The sequence below is a fragment of the Juglans regia genome, chromosome 2 (assembly GCF_001411555.2).
Source record: "Juglans regia cultivar Chandler chromosome 2, Walnut 2.0, whole genome shotgun sequence".
Classification (NCBI taxonomy): domain Eukaryota; kingdom Viridiplantae; phylum Streptophyta; class Magnoliopsida; order Fagales; family Juglandaceae; genus Juglans; species Juglans regia.
In genome coordinates this window covers 1,402,633-1,419,883 of record NC_049902.1, presented here as the reverse complement: position 1 = coordinate 1,419,883, position 17,251 = coordinate 1,402,633, and the positions used below count along the sequence as shown (strand labels likewise).

Genomic DNA, 17,251 nt, shown 5'->3' with positions numbered 1-17,251 from the left:
TTATGAGTAGTTACTAACAGCTCATAAGAAATATGAAAGTATTTGCTTTTTTTTAGCTCAATGAAATGTTGTTCTTGGGAAGAAAAGAAAAGAAACAATCGAACAGGCAACACGCTGTAAAACAAAGGACAGGGAACAAAGTAAAAAACAGAGGAGAGACGGTGGCCCATGGGTCCAGCTTCCCGGCAGGAAACGTTTTAGCACTCCAACAAGCAAAAGACATACAAGGCAAGCAAAACAAACCTCATACGTTTTCACTAAGATCTCGCTAAGATATTAGAACAGTGAGTGAGAGCTTTGGTTTCTCAGCCACAATTCACGAATGTAATGGATAGCACTCCCACCCAAACCATGCACTGATTTGGTACATGCGTGCACAGGCCCACCACAACGAAAACCACTATGCTACCTTCTCTCGATTTCAAGGATATTCAAGAAAAGTTCTCCTCCCATTTCAGACCTTGGCACCGCTCCTTTCAGTTCTGGGTACGAACCGCTGATATCTACACTGGCTACAAGGTCTTACTCTCTCTCCCTCTCTATGCATGATGTGGCTTTATGTGTGGATGTCTGTCTTTTTAAGAATCCGAGTGGGTTTATTTTCCTTTTTGTTTGGGATTTCTTAGGCGTTTCAGCTTCGAGTGAGTTTCGAGAAGGATGTGCAAAAGCAAGAGGCAATGTGGGAAAGACAACATGAACTCGCGGCTGAGAAGATATATGCCATGTGCTTCGACCTCGGTGGATTTTTCCTCAAGGTACTTCAAAAGTTTTCCCTTCTAATTTCACATACGTACTTTCTCATGTGTTTCTGAATTTGAATTAAGGCGAAGGTCTGGCCTAATTAAGATGGGTTGTGGTCTATTTTCTTTGCCGGGTTCATATTGTCCTGTCTCATTTGTTCTCTCTGTTGTTTGTCAACTTTAAACCTGGATATTACTGCTTAGGATCTTTTTCTCTTGTTAAATACTGCTCAGGATCTTAATCGGTTATCGTCTGGGAAAAATGATCTGTAATTATCGGCTTTGTGACTTAACCCATGGATTGGGAAGTTGGAAAGCCATAATTTATATGGGCTATGGTCCACTTGTCTTGCGATTATTCTCTATGGTTTGCCTTCTGCTCCATCTCTGGTTATTATCCATTTGGGTTTCTCGTTTGTGATAGCTTTTATGATATGAATTTTGGTGGATATGGCAATTAGTTGATAGTTTTTGTTTTATAAACGTCTTGGATATGAGCTGCAAATCAGGTTGCTCAAATTGTGGGGAAGCCTGACTTAGCCCCAGCAGCATGGGTGAGAAGGCTTGTGACCCTATGTGATCGAGCTCCTGCAACCCCATTTACCAACGTACAACTTGTGCTGGAGAAGGAGTTTGGTCGAAGTATTACTGAAATATTTGAAAGATTTGATGTGGATCCTATTGGTTCGGCTTCAATTGCCCAGGTACCTCTATCCATGTGAAATTTCTTGCTGGCTATCATGTGGAGTGGCATGAGGCACAAAGTGTGGTCATGATATGTGCTGAGATAATAACCACTTTGCACACACCCATAAACGAGCAAACAAACGAACTGACACTCCCACGGAGAAACTTTTTCTACGTAATGCACACAATTACTTATCAAAGTAAATCATTGAACCGACCACAACAACCAACATTTAGAGTGAAGCATGTTGATTTGATAATATTTTCTCGGGCTGAGCCAACTTTCCTACTAATACTATAGATTTTATGATATTCTGAACCTCAAATAACTATGCAGCAGAACATTGGCGGCACATTTTTATTCTTTTGAGCTGGAGCTTGTAATACCCAACTTTTTGTATTGTTTTTAACCTCCAATGTTTGTATGGCTTTCATAAATTAATTCTCGTTTTTCTTCTTGTTTCAGTTTATTATGAAGTCTAATTTAATTTGATGTCAAAGTTTAAAAGCTGTTTCAATCTGTGGCTTTTCTAAGTTTCACAGTGCTCCATTGTCACATTCCATTTTATCCTTTTCTTTCACATTTCATTCTCTGTCAGGATGGCTGTTCAGTAGTGGAGTGAATCATATTGGAAGACTCCTAACTTTGCACATGACATGTCTTTTATGCTCAAATTAGGTACACCGAGCAAGATTGAGAGGTGATAAGAGTGATGTTGTTGTTAAGGTGAGGGACGGTGGACTAATGTATGGCTCCATATTGTCTTCAGTATTAACTTGTTTGGGCATTTGATAGGTGCAACATCCTGGAGTTCAGGATCTGATGATGACAGACATCCATAACTTGCAAGCTTTTGCGTTATATATGCAAAAAACAGACATCAAATTTGATCTGTACTCAGTAACTAAGGAAATGGAGAAACAGGTCCCCAGAATTTCTTTACTGGTTTTTGTTGTTGTTTTCTCCTTCTCTCTCTCTCTCTCTGGTTTGGTTTTTGCCCAACATCTGAAGACAATAGTTGCCTGAAAAGATGGTGTTCTTTGTTGAGTCTGGTTCTTAGTTGTGGAGGTCTTTGATTCTTAATTGTTGAAGTTATGCTATACTAAAACTGAATCGCCCCAGGTTATATAAATGTAGTATTTCTTCTTTTGTGACCTTGAATCTGGCCATCAATTTCTGGATGCTAATTCTTTGTCCTTTATGCCATTCAAGATTGGATATGAATTTGACTTCGCCAGGGAGGCCAATGCTATGGAAAGGATTCGACATTTTCTATATGAGAACAACAAAAAACCTCCTGTTTTGGTTCCACGAGTGATACAGGATATGGTCAGCAGGTATATGCTTCATGTGGTCAGGACTTGCAAACATGGATGATAATTAAGTTAGTTGGGGATCCAGTGTTGGCATTGAGAAACATCTTAAATAAAAATAGAACGTATTAAGTTATGGAACTAGCCATAAAGACCCCAAAAATTGCCATAACTTTGTCCCTATGTTACAGTCCATCACTAACTGAGAGTCCTCTGAGTGATGTTGAATGTGTTTTTTTACCGATAGAAAAATGTCCCTCTATTGCATCTGTTAATTCCACTTGATCAATTTCTGGTATTGCTGGTGGGTATAATTTTATTTGATATATCTTTTAGTAATAAATTTTTTCTCTGTTTGGTTAGGAGGGCCTTAGTGATGGAATATATTGATGGAATTCCAATCCTGAACCTTGGTGATGAAATAGCAAAAAGAGGGATAGATCCTGGTAGTAAGATTGCAGTGGTGGCAAAGCGGTAAGCATCTAGACTATCCCTGAGAGCATGGAGTCCTTTTTCCATATTAATTTGGGTATAAAAGTAGCTGTTAAGTGCTTATAAAGTTCTATTTATTTATTTATTTATTTTCTTGTTATTTATTTAACTTCAAGTCTCTTTCATTTTAACTTGAGCCATTCAATGATTCTGACTAACTGCAACTTTCTTTAAATCTCTTATTTTCTTGTAAGGTGACTTCTTGTTTGCTGATAGCATAATTTTTTTTATTGCCTTCCTTTTTAAAGTCATAATTCTTTAGATATTTGTTCCTAGATCAGTTCCTTTTGAAGAGCCCCTTTTTTGAACTTGTAACATATGTTTGTCTGAAATCAAGTTTTCGTGTTTCTAAGCCTTCATGAATTTTTACGTAAACTTGCTCTATTTCCCTTGCAACCAATCACTTATGAGCCCTTTTTTTTTTTTTTTTTTTCTGGCTCACCTTTCTAATGATGAAGTAGATATCATCTTCTTCGAGGCGATGGAGCAAGAATACTTATATTTTCTGTAACTACAGGAAAATCCTCGAAAGTTTGACACTAGCATACGGTCAAATGATACTGAAGAGTGGTTTCTTCCATGCTGATCCCCATCCGGGAAATATTCTGATCTGTAAAGGTTCAGAGGCAAGTACGCAAGCAATATCAGTTTCCTTTAAATCATTAGTTCTGTTATCTTGATATACATGCTCCCCATTTTTCTACTTATGGTCTTCTTTGAAATCAATCGCTTAAGGAAAGAATATTTAAAAAGCTAATAATAAGAAAAGAAGAGAGAATAGATCAAACTAATTAAACCTCAGTTTTCCATTGTTATATTAGCATGACAAACTGGTGTCTTTTTGCCCCCAAGTTAGGTTGGCTTGCTAGACTATGGGCAAGTGAAGGATCTCCCAGAAAATTTGAGGCTTGGTTATGCTAATCTTGTTATCGCCATTGCTGATAGTGATCCTATAAGGGTGTCTGAGAGCTACAGGTAGGTACCAAGGCATTCCCTGTTAATTGTTTACTTTGTTTCCAATTCATTGTGAGTTGGCTTGCCAGGAAGCATACCCCAAACTGTTGTGCTGCAAACTAAAAAGTTTTGAATCTGGCACACATGGAGATTCAAATGGAATAAGAGGAAATGAGAGATTTAACACCCTAATTACAGATTGCTATAATTTAACTGGCAGCTAGATTTGATAAATGAAAGGTTCGAATCCAATTCATGAGATGGTGGTGATCATTAGCCGAGCATGGACATAATGTGCTATTTTCTTCAGATTCATTAGAAACACCTATAGAAAAAAAATGGTAAATGTCAGGTTTATGAAACCAGATCCGTTTTTGTGAAATATGGCTCGGTTTGAGATGATGTTCAAGAAATTTTTGAGGTTTTATTGGTTTTGACTGCTATTTTTGTATCTAATTGATTTCTCCTACTTCATAGGGAGATGGGCATTGATACCTTAAGCAAATGTGAAAATGAACAGCTGGAATTGCTGAAGTTAGCAGAGACGATGTTTGATACAAAACTACCACCAGGAGTAATGATGCTACAACCTTTCTCAGAAGAGTCTTCAATAAAAAAAATTGCTGTTCAGGTATGTGTTAGACTCCGACCTTTCATCAATTATCCATGGTACTTCGCTTTTTGGACAATTCTGCTTGAAGGATGTGCGCTTGCATGCATGCTCATGGGGCACACTCACAAATGCCCCCACCCACCTGCCCAACCACACAATTTTTATTTATATGTTTACCTGCTGTCTAGTATAGACATTACTTTAAGTTTTTTCAACTTTCTTTTCCCCATGTCAATTAAAACGTTTGGATGTATCAAGAAACCAGACAGAAGTAAAATCATGTTATGCTGCTACATTTTCTTCTGATCTACTACATTGTATCATTATTGGGACTTGGCTATGGCAGGCTTTTCCAGAAGAACTTTTTTCTGTACTTCGGACGGTGCATCTCTTGAGAGGACTTAGTGTTGGTCTTGGAATCAACTACTCTTGTGCAGAACAGTGGAAACCCATTGCAGAAGAAGCTTTGTATCGTGCAGGCAGGTTAAAAGGTGACTATTCTGAACTCATATGTTTAATACTGGGCGTACAATGGGACACTGCATGGCAAGGATTTTTCTTTTTGCAATGCCATTTTGGCTTTTGAATGCTTAGCTTACGTATTTTAACATTCTCAACCGGCCCTATTACAGGCAAGGACATCAAGCCTCGGACTCGTAGGCGCAGTTTCTTAAGAAGATTATTGCAAAGTGACTAGCTGGCTTGCTGACATGAGGAGACATGAATCGATTTCCTGATATTCTAATTAAACATTTCCTATTTGTTTTACTAAAAAAAAATTATAGAGGGAGAGGGGGAGAAGAGGGGGGTTGCTCAATCCATATGTTGCATATGTTCAATCATGTGATATTGTTTACGATCACTGCAGGCACCATGCCTGCTGAAAATGCATTTTGGAGTTGTAAGTTCTCTAATGATCTCTCTCTCTCTCTCAATGAACTAGTGTTTTTTTTCCCTTTTTAACACTCTTGAGACGTTTGCTCAGTAAATCGGATAATAATAACATGGGTCGAGCTTCTATTAGCTCGACTTCAGTTTTGTTTATTTAATAAATGAGTTATCCGTGAGCATTGATTTTGGTTCAAAAATTAAATATGTCAAATTCATATAAATTTGATTGGGTCGGTTTGAAAACATAATTGTTATCAAATGTTCATAGAAGAAAAACTCTGGAGGCAATCACTTTTTCGCACTCCTTGTGCATGAAAAAGAGCTGGCATGGCAACTGGAAAATAAGATGGTGCGTAATGGCGAAATGAAAAGGGGCTGGGTTATGTTGTGTGCGGGAGAGGAAAAATGTGTGGGAATTAAAAGTGCAGTCTGTCTCATTTAAAATGGTGCGTTTTGGAAATATTTGAGCCCAAATCAGTTGAAAATCAAAATGCACAAAACATCCCGTCGTCTTCTCCATTTCTCCTTCCCCATTCCCTTGCAGCGAAGGACCCCTCTCATGTAAGCAATCACCATCAATGTGAAGATTAGTCATTTGCTCGGTTGAGGATTCATACAAGATCAACCCTCGATTATATGTCTCTAGAAAAGGACATCATGCTTCCAAAATTCTAACGGCCTCGAGGATCCTCTAAAAGGACCAACAATGTGTAGCTTTGTCCAAGACTCCTAATTACCATATTCATGTAACAACCATACATCCAAGAACAAACCAGATCGAAAACTAACAGCCATAGCAATTGATTCATTAAACAGGAAAAGTTTGGTTGAGCAATATCGTCATTATTTTCACGTATTGCATCTGGCTGCGGCGTTGAGAAGAACGCCTCGTTGCTGATATCAAATGACAAAATACACGCCCAATCGTCTCCCTTTTCCAACCAAGAACCTATCCCATTCTGGTCTATCCTCATACTTGTCTAGTAAGAACTGACTTCACAAACATACTAGCTGTCAATCTGTCTCCAAAAATCGGTGCTCAAGCTGTATACCTCGCTAGTGTATATGAATTCCTTTCCATAAAAGGCTAAGAGTAAATAACTCCCAATTATCTTGTAGTCGTGAGTTCTGCCATCAAGAGTTTTGCCATCAAAACCAAATCCGATAGCAATAAAGACTAGACTATAGGCAGAAGGAAGGAGGGGCCTGTTTGATATAGGGACAATCTTTGTTTCTTGAGTTGCAGGGTTCCAGAGAACAATATTCAAGTCATAATTATCGTGAACATAAACAAGACCGTTGCAAGAACCCACGATGTAAACCCTTTGATCGTTCGTATTATGTATTAAAGGTAGACGTGTGGGAGTACCTAGAGAGTTTCATAAGAAAGCCTGGAGACAACAAAATCAAAAGCTAGAGTGTGTGTGTATATATATATATATATATATATATATATATATATATATGGGTGCTACTCAAGGCTAACTCTTCTGGTAAGCGACTTAGACAATTACCTAAGGTCCCAAAGCTACAACCTTGTAGGCATAGGATACTCAACAATCGTTTAGTGCGAATATCTTAACTGCAGCCGGTTGCCTATAATTAAATATAGGTTTCTAACTTTTGTACCTTGTTTATTAATACAAGAAACACACATTTGCTAGAAGTCAGAAATTCCAACTGCTATTGTAGTGAAGGAGGAGAAGCTAGGATCAAAAGATGGTCCAGCATACTTTATCTCTTCTGTATTTATTGAAATTCTATATCTGCATATAACATTTTTTATCAGATGGAGACAAATGTTAGGTGGTGTTGCTGATGTTAGAGTTGATTTGGGTGCTTCCTCCACTAAAAGTTGTGTTCTCTTTCGTATTGGGGAGTTGTCCATAAGGGATATTATTGTTTTGTCTAAGTGGTTGGCAATGATTATGTATTCTATTGCCAGTGTTAGAATTTCCTCAAGCACTATAGTTTATGAAGTTAGTTGCAGTGGCTAGTTTGAGTTTAGTGTTGCTTTATTTTCTTATAAAATAAATGAATTATTCAAGAATTCAGTCATTCTGGGTGACAGATTGTGATAAAAATTATGGTCGAGCAATACTATCATTATTTTCACGTACAACATCTAGCTACAACGTTGAGAAGAGTACCTTGTTGCTAATGTCAAATGACAAAATACCTTGCCCAGTTGTCTCCCTTTTCCAACCAAGAATCTATCCCATTATGGTCTGTCCTCATACCTATCCAGTAAGCACTGACTTCACAATCATACTAGTTGTCAATCTGTCTCCAAGAATCGGTTCTCAAGTTGTATACCTCGTTAGTGTATATGAATTCCTTTCCATAAAAGGCCAAGAGTAAATAAAATGTGATTATCTTGTAGTCGTGAATTCTAACATCAAAACCAAATCTGATATAGATAAAGACTGGACGATAGGCTGAAGGAAGGAAGGGCTTGTTTGATATAGGGACAAACTTTGTTTCTTGAGTTGCAAGGTTTTGGAAAACAATATTCAAGTCATAATTATCATGAACACAAACGAGATTGTTACAAGTCATAAGAAAGCCTAGAGGCAGCAACAAAATCGAAGGTGGTTATATCACGCTGATCAATGAGAAAAAGAGCATTCTTAGCCTTGTTGGAAGGGGACTTGGCGTGGAGTAGGTGTTAGATGAAGTTTTGACCAGAAATGAGAGTGTTCTATGTTTTGGAGACACACTTGAATCGCATGAGTGAAATGACTAGTAGCCGTAGTAGAATCTCTTGCAGCAATCCATCATGGAGTTTGTCCTCCATCATCAAAATGATTTCTTTATTACAGAGTAATAAGAGGAAAAGAAAATGATGATTACAGTGATGCCAACAATAAACGAGCTAGGAAGAGAGCGTAACAATTAGAGGGTTCTAGTTTTTTAGAAAGGTGGGAGGGAACAAAATCAAAAGTTAGAGTGTGTGTGTGTGTGTATATATATATATATATATATATATATATATATATATTTGGGTGCTACTCTGGGTCGACTCTTCCATTAGGCGACTTAGGCAATTGCCTAAGGCCCCAAAGCTACAAGCTTGTAGGCATAGGATACTCAAACAGTCGTTTAGTGCGGATGTTTTAGCTACAGCTCACTACCTAGAATTAAATATAGGTTTCTAACGTGTGTACGTTGTTTGTTAATACAAGAAACACATTTGCTAGAAGTCAGAAACTCCAATTGCTCTTGCAGTGAAAGAGGAGAAGCTAGGATCAAGAGGTGGTCCAGCAGACTTTACTTCTTCTGCGTGTATCGAAATTCTATATCTACATACAACACTTTTTATTAGATGGAGACTAATGTTAGGTAGTGCTGTTGATGTTAGAGTTGATTTGGGTGCTTCCTCCATTGAGTGTTATGTTGTCTGTTGGATTGGAGAGTTGTCCACAATGGAAATTATTGTATTGTCTAATTGATTGGCAATAATTATGTAATCCACCACACTTACTACCTGTATCAGAACTTACTAAAGCACTATTGTTTACGAAGTTAGTTGCAATGGCTAGTTTGAGCTTAGTCCTGCTTTATTTTCTCATGAAATAAATGAATTATTCAAGAATTTAGTCATTATGGATAAAAGATTTTGAGAAAAGTTCAGGTTGAGCAATACTGTCATTATTTTCACGTACAACATCCGTCTGCAGTGTCGAGAAGAATACTTTGTTGCTGATATTAAATGACAAAATGCACGCCCAATCGTCTCCCTTTTCCAACCAAGAACCTATCCCATTCTAGTTTGTCCTCATACATGTCCAGTACGCATTGACTTGACAATTGTACTGGCTGTCAATTTGTCTCCAAGAATTGATGCTCAAGTTGTATACCTCGCTAGTGTATATGAATTCATTTCCATAAAAGGCCAAGAGTAAATAAAGTCTGATTATCTTGTAGTCGTGAGTTTTGGCATCAAAACCAAATCTGATATCAGTAAAGACTAGACGATAAGCAGAAGGAAGGAGGGGCCTGTTTGATATAGGGACAAGCTTTGTTTCTTGAGTTGCAGGGTTCCAGAGAACAATATTCAAGTCATAATTATGGTGAACACAAACGAGACAGTTGCAAGAACCCACGATGTAAACCCCTTGATCGTTCGTATTATGTATTAGAGGTAGACGTGTGCGGAATACCTCGAGAGTTTCATAAGAAAGCCTGGAGGCAAAAAAAATCAGAGGTGGTTATATCATGTTGATCAACAAGAAAAAGGGCATTATTGGCCTTGTTGGAGGGGGACCAGGCATAGAGTAGGTGTTTATAGATGAAGTTTTGACCATAAATGAAAGCGTTCCAAGATTTGGACACACTTGAATCGCATGAGAGAAATGACTAGTAGTAGATTCTCTTGCGGCAATCCATCAAGGAGTTTGTCCTCCATCATCAAAATGGTTTTTTTATTACAAAGTAATAAGAGGAAAAGAAAAAGATGATTACAATGACACCAACAACAAATAAATTAGGAAGAGAGCGTAACAGTTATATGGGTGCTGCTCAGGGTTCAAATTTTTTAGAAAGGTGGGAGGGAATAAAATCAAAATCTGGAGTGTGTGTGTGTGTGTTGCTCAGGGCCGGCTCTTCATTAGGCGACTTAGGCAATTGCCCAAGGCCCCAAAGCTACAACGTTGTAGGCATAGGATACTAAACAGTTGTTTACTGCGGATATCTTAGTTGCAGCCAATCGCCTAGAATTGAATATAGGTTTCTAACGTCTATACGTTGTTTGTTAATATAAGAAATACACATTTGTTAGGAGTTAGAAACTCTAATTGCTACTACAGTGAAGAAGGAGAAGCTGGGACTAGGAGGTGGTCCAGCAGACTTTACTTCTTCTGTGCGTACCGAAATTCTATATCTGCATACAACATTTTTTATTAAATGGAGACAAATATTAGGTAGTTTTGTTGATGTTAGAATTGACTTGGGTGCTTCCTCCACTGAATGTTGTGTTGTCTGTATGCTTTGGGAGTTGTGCACAATGGATATTATTGTATTATGTAATTGGTTGGCAATAATTATGTATTCCACCACACTTACTGCTTGTATCAGAACTTCCTCAAGCACTATTGTTTACATGGTTAGTTGTAGTGGCTAGTTTGACTTAGTGCTGCTTTATTCTCTTATGAAATAAATGAATTATTCAAGAATTCAATCATTCTAGGTGATAGATTTTGAGAAAAATTATGGTCGAGCAATCGATTCATTTAACAGGAAAAAGTTTTGGTCGAGCAATACCATCATTATTTTCACGTACAACATCCGGCTGCAGCGTTCGGAAAAATACATTTTTGCTAATATCAAATGACAAAATATTCTCCCTTTTCCAATCAAGAACCTATCCCATTCTAGTCTGTCCTCACTATTATGCACAAACAATTTACTACTATTTACAAACTGTTAATTACTATTTTACTGTTATTGAAAAATGATTTTATTACTATTCGTATATGGTATGAGATATTCTTAACATTGATTAAAAATAAAATGAAAAAAAAAACGTTTTACTTATATGGTTTGTGTCCGGGTAACCAATGAAGAATCTAAGGCCCATATCCAGACTAGCAGCAAAATAAGTAGAAGCTTGGGGAGTATGATTCCCACTCTTCTTTTGAGAGAGAGAGAGAGAGAGAGAGAGCATGCTTGGGAGAATTAGAGCATCGTCTTCGGCATCAGAGAGCCTGGAGAGACCGCATTCCAAGATTTTTAAAACTTATTCTCTGTCCATCTACGATACAATTGTCTAACTCGTAATTTCTAAAATTGACCGATGTTGAATTTGTGTTTTCTGTGGGTGGGTGTTGTGACACTCGGGCCAAGACCCAGGCCCATGCCTAAGCCCACGAAGGCCCTAACCATGGAGACCCCAAACAACGTCGTTTAGGTAAGTTTTCTCTTCCCCTTTTTAGTTTTTCTTCTCCCCGATACCCTTTCCCCCATGCCCTATTTCCTCATTTTTTCTCCCTCTATCAGTTTTCTTCAACCCTAAAATCCCTCCACCCCGATCTCCATCTTCCCCTCATCCACACAGTTTTAATTTTTTCTTTCCTCTCGTTACTCAAATCCCTCTCGCTATTACCTTTATTTTTTTTCTCCTCTTTTGCGGTTTGTAATCGATCCTCACATATCTCTCCCTTGTAGAGCAGCGCCACCTTCCTCCCAGCTGTGCACCTCCACCATCAAGGGCCATTGTCGATTGACCTTTTTCACACTGGTAAGCTTTTCCCCTCTTCCTACTAATTTCTAGGTTTTCTATCGTTCTCTGTTTTCCATTCATACTCATGCACACACGGATTCTCACACCACTCTCACACAAAATTTGATTCACACTCACAATTTTCTCCACAGATTGTCCCTCCCCATAGAGCAGTGCCACACACCATGATCATCACCGTTGTCGAATGCCCCACGCCGGTAAGCCCACTGTTCATTCACTTTTGCCTATTTAAGTTTCAGACCACCCTCTCCCCCTCACTAAGTTCATCTCTTCAACAATAGTTATAGGTTTATTTAAATTTTACCTCTCGAAAATTTATTTATTTTCTTTTCCACTGGGTAGCCGCGCGAAACCCCTAGTTCGAGTGCTTTACTTTCTATCGGTTATCGTCAACCAGTTGCCGAATTTTTAGTGGAACATTGGTAAGATTTCATCTCTACTGATAAATTCATTTTCTATTGAGTGCTTCTACACATCTGCCTAATTCCCCACACACACCACATGAAGCATGATGTGACTTTTTTTTTTAGTTAAACGTGCGTTTAGAGAGAAAGTACCCAAATCATTAATTTTTAAACTTTTTCCCTTCCCCCCCCACCTCGCCCCTCCATGTTCTTCCTCCGCCAGAAGCCTCTTCACATCTGCCACCTTCTGGGACCCCCGAAGAGATCCTAGCCACGACCGACCCACCGCATTCTGCTCGTGAATCTTCTCCTCCACGGTTCAACGCCTCCACGTTGAAGTTCAGAAGTTTTTTTTTTCTCTGTTTTATAATCTTTGAGAGGGAAAATATTTAAAATTTTTACCTTTTAGATAAATTTCACAGGTTTATTTTCTTTGCTTAGGTTATGGTTTTTCTAAGTAGATAAAGTTTGCTCAGGTTATGGTTTTTCAGATGAAGTAGATAAAGTTTTCGGTGATTTTCTTTGCTAAGAATATGATTTTTCAGATGAGAATCTTGTAAAGCCTTTCTTAACTTTATTTGGACTTGAAGAAGCAGAGAACACTGTGATTAGTTTTCCAGTTAGCAACTAATTATTTTCTGGGATTTTATTGTTAAATTTCCTTCTTTTTTGAAAAATCTTTAAATGAGGCTATAATGACGTTATGGTTTTTCTTTGCCTAGGTGGTTATTTCAATTCAACGTGGAAAGTTTGGGTTATGGTTTGGGTTTTTCTTAAAAGGCACTGAAAATCACAATAGATAAAGTTTGGGTTTTTCTTTGCATTTGTTTGTTTGTTTGTTTGTTTTTTGTCTACTTCCTATTGAATTTTATGAACTGTGACTTGACTATATAATCATCATGTAAAATGTAAGCATTGGAATTGGCTATCGCAAGTTCATTAAATTAATTTCACTATTTTGTCTATATATTTGATTGGTTTCATTTCTCAATTTGTTTGAGAACTTGGGACTTGGGGTGTTAGTGTAGGGTAATTTTTTTTTATGCACTGTATAAGAGTGAGAACTAATTTTTGTTTGTTTTGGATTCAAGTCTAAAGAATGATCAGAGCCATATGTAGAATATTAGTTTGAGTTGGGTAACCATGTTTTTTGTTTTTTTTTTAGTTGGGTAACAATTTAATTTCCATATCTTCAGTTGAAATATAGGGATGGACAAATAGGAAGATGAAACACCGTCTACGTCTTCTACATCGATTCCATCGACTCAGGTATGAAACATATTGGTCATTTAGAAATGTCGTTGTGTTCGATATTGCCATTTAGTTAAATCTATTTTTTATTTGCGTATTATAGGGATATTATGGTCCAAGAAACCTTTACTAACCACCATTTATCATGCCTCAAAAGATTTTAGGATTGCACTCTTTGCTCATCTAGCTCTGGTCTTTATTTTCAAGCAAATACAGAGGATGAACTTGGAGACATTTTTAAAGAGTTTTAAAGCAAGACAATAAATATTTCAGATTGAACCAAAAGAATAACAAAAAAGGGAAACAAAAATAGAAGCATAAGTCAGCTAAAATGGGAGACTGGCTTTGTGTGACCACATAAATATCAAAAGAAAACTCTCCTGCACAAGACAATGCAATCTACAATCTTATAGTTAGCTTGGAGAAAATCCATCATACGTTGAAGCAATAGAAAGAGGAATAGCGCGAAATGAGCAAATGTTTTCTTTGAGGGGCAAAATGTTTTCGAGTCTTTTTTACAAACACATGCTATTCATTTCTCAAAGTGGCATTATTAGTCCATATGCCTACATATTTCCATAGCCCAGATTACAATCACCATAACAATGAGATTACAATCACTTGGTACTTTACACGACATTTGAAAAGTTTGAAAAAATGAGTGTTACTCACTTTTGTGAAGAACCCCAGCATGAAGCTCTCTCTCTCTCTCTCTCTCTCTCTCTCTCTCTCTCTCTCTCTCTCGGGGTCGAGATCCGTCTCTTTTCTTGGGGTCGAGCTCAGTTCGTCGCAGCTTTGGGTGCTCTGTCCTACACCTGGCTCAGGGGGTCCAGTTGTCATCGTGGAAGTCAAGAGTCTTGAGAGAGGGATTTATGAAAGGAGGTCTAGTCTCGAGATTCAAGGAGGGGAAATGCTTGAGAGAGGGAGTGAGAGGCGAGAGAGGGAGACAAGAGATACAAATCTTCTATTTTCCTTGATGCTTGATTCAGGAGATGAGAGAGGGAGAGTCGAGATTCAGGAGACGAGATAGGAGACGTGGGTTTCGTGTGGACCGAAGTTGTTATTGGACCAGTTTGCCACGTGGGTTTCGTGTGGTGCGTGATAGGAAAATCGGATGAAGAGTAGATTTTTCCTTTTATATTTTACTTTTTCTGTCAAATCATTTCCATCATGTGTTATTTTCAAATACTAAACCCGATAGTAGCATTGTGTGCTGGTTCACAGGATTGTACGTACGATTTCAGACAGCATGGCCCAATTAGCTTATTTTATCGACCACTTCACGACACTAGGTATGACACTTAACTAGTATTAGACTCGATTACTCATTTATGTGCACTAAATGAGTAAAGTATGCTTGCTGAAAGTTTAATGAATGACAGTTATATGGATGTTGTGAATTATAGGTTAGTTGTATTAGTGTTGTGTGCTGATTTGTTTGAGTTTATGGAGATTTTTTGGAGTAGTTATATGTGTGATAAGAATGATGGAAATCGTTGGAAGTTTTAATTGGGTTATGTTTGAATGGTAGGATCTATAAACGGTGTTGTGTTCTTGTATGTGGCTGGCTGGGAGAAATGCTTGGCTGTTAGGGGCATTACGTGACTAGTTGTCGTGATGTTGTGGGGTGGATTATTATGACGCTATACAGGTTGATAAGTAGTTGTTGGGTGGAGATTTCTTGGTTGTGCTGGAGTGTAAATATTGATGGTTTGAAGAGGTGGCTATTCAGGTTTACTTTATGGTGGATTCTGGGTTAAAAAGGGGCTGGTTATGGATTTTATTAAAAAAGCTTAATGGTATACTTGTTTGGGTTATTAATTGTTTAGTAAATATTTATTGTTTTAGGTTGTCATACTACTACAGGTTGGACCCAAGGCATAACTTATACACGACAAGAGTCAGATAAGCGGGATTCCTATACTAGTATTTGCATTAAAGAAAATGATTGAGGTTGATTTGAAAATATGCAAGTTTGTTTTAAAAAGAAATCTAAAAACAACCTCATATAAGTATTCTACATACTCATGAAATCTGTATAAGAGTGAAGTATTTTCTATCATAACTGATGTAGACATGAGCTTATTTTTATCATTTTTTTTTCTGAACTATGCAAAAAGAACGAATATGAAACTTATGAAAATTGTGCATGTGAAGCGAAGTTGTTCCGAAGTCTTTTTTTTTTTTTTTAAATATGTGAAATGATCTGATTTTGTTCAGTACTCTGATTTTGATATGATGTAGTATCTGAAAATCTTGGCATGAATTTCTGATTTTGTATCTGACTATAATCTGGTTCCGATGTTGCTTCTATTTTGTTCCATCAAGGCCCCTCTACGGGTATAATGGTAATTTATAACCCTATCACGGGAGTTAAACATGATATACGGCCATGTCACGAGTATAATAATAGTATACGGCCCCGCCATGAGTATAATAGTGGCATAAGGCCCCACCACGAGTATAATGGTGGTTTATAACCATATCACGGGGTTAAACATGATATATGTCCCGATGTGATACTCTGATATGATATGCAGATGAGGTCTCAGTTTATGATATGCCAAATGATTTTATTTTTGAATAAGAATGTTTATGAAAATTTTGCTCTGATATTTTTGATAACATGTTTTAATTACGCATTTTGAAAACAAATATTTTGATTATGCATTTGGAAAGTAAATGTTCTATTCTACATTTTGGATTTTGTAAATATTCATGTTTACGGACTAGTATGTGTCCTCTGCTTACTGAGTTGTTGATAATTTACTAATTTATCTTCACAATATTTCAACTGGCTTTGGTGATTCAGCTGAGGATCAATAATAGAGTACATGGGCAAGATTAGCTGAGGATAGTAAATGAGTATCTCGTGATACTAGTGCTATTGGTGGATTTAGTTATTCAGTAGACGCATTTCAGTATGTTTAGATGATTATGGAGATTTATGTAAACCCTATTTTATTTTATTATGTTAATTGAGACATGTGGAGATATTGGTCTATTTTATCTGATTTGTTGAGGATCTGATTGTGATTATGTGTGATTAAATGAATTTAAAGTATTTATGTTTGATTTGGAGCCGTTGGAAGAATATATATATATATATATATATATATATATTGGATTCTTGGAAAATTTATTAGCATTGTGAAGTTGATTATCAGGTGACAGGAGTTAACTTTCTGGATCTTCGGGATTGGGACTTTACAGGTGAGATAAAGAAGTAAAAGAAAACAAAGATATGTGTAAACGGGCATGTGTTCTGTGGTGAAATTACCATGATGTTAAATGGGAAGTTTTCTGCAGCTTTTCTTCATGATGTTATATGATTCATGCATTTTATTACTTATTTGGGAAGTTTTCATAGTCGGGAGCACAGTTGCAACCAAATTCGGATGTCATGTTACGTGGATTTTCTTTAAACGAACTTAGCCCAATTTTATTACCTAATAAAGCAATCTGGTTGACACACTGTGTTGATGGTGGAGGATTAAGTTTCTAGTTTGATAATATCATTGGTGATGTGTTCTTGATTTTGATTTTGTAAAGTTGATTTCTTTGCAACAATCACTTTTTGAATTGACCCCGAAAAATGGAGAAATTTGAAAATATGTTCGGTGATTGAGTTTCTTTGAAGAAGTTTAATTTCAAACCCTTGGAA

General features: G+C 37.2%; 1 protein-coding gene across 1 annotated transcript; it reads left to right on the top strand.

Moving 5' to 3' along the window:
• The first annotated feature begins 146 nt into the window (after positions 1 to 146).
• On the top strand, positions 147 to 5,755 carry LOC108981385 (uncharacterized protein slr0889). Its single transcript, XM_018952529.2, has 12 exons — positions 147 to 519; positions 627 to 755; positions 1,250 to 1,444; positions 2,107 to 2,154; positions 2,224 to 2,352; positions 2,641 to 2,765; positions 3,105 to 3,215; positions 3,751 to 3,859; positions 4,090 to 4,208; positions 4,665 to 4,818; positions 5,147 to 5,291; positions 5,433 to 5,755. The coding sequence occupies exons 1-12, from the start codon at positions 403 to 405 to the stop codon at positions 5,495 to 5,497; spliced, it is 1,446 nt and encodes a 481-aa protein (XP_018808074.2). The 5' UTR covers positions 147 to 402; the 3' UTR covers positions 5,498 to 5,755.
• Positions 5,756 to 17,251: the final 11,496 nt, after the last annotated feature.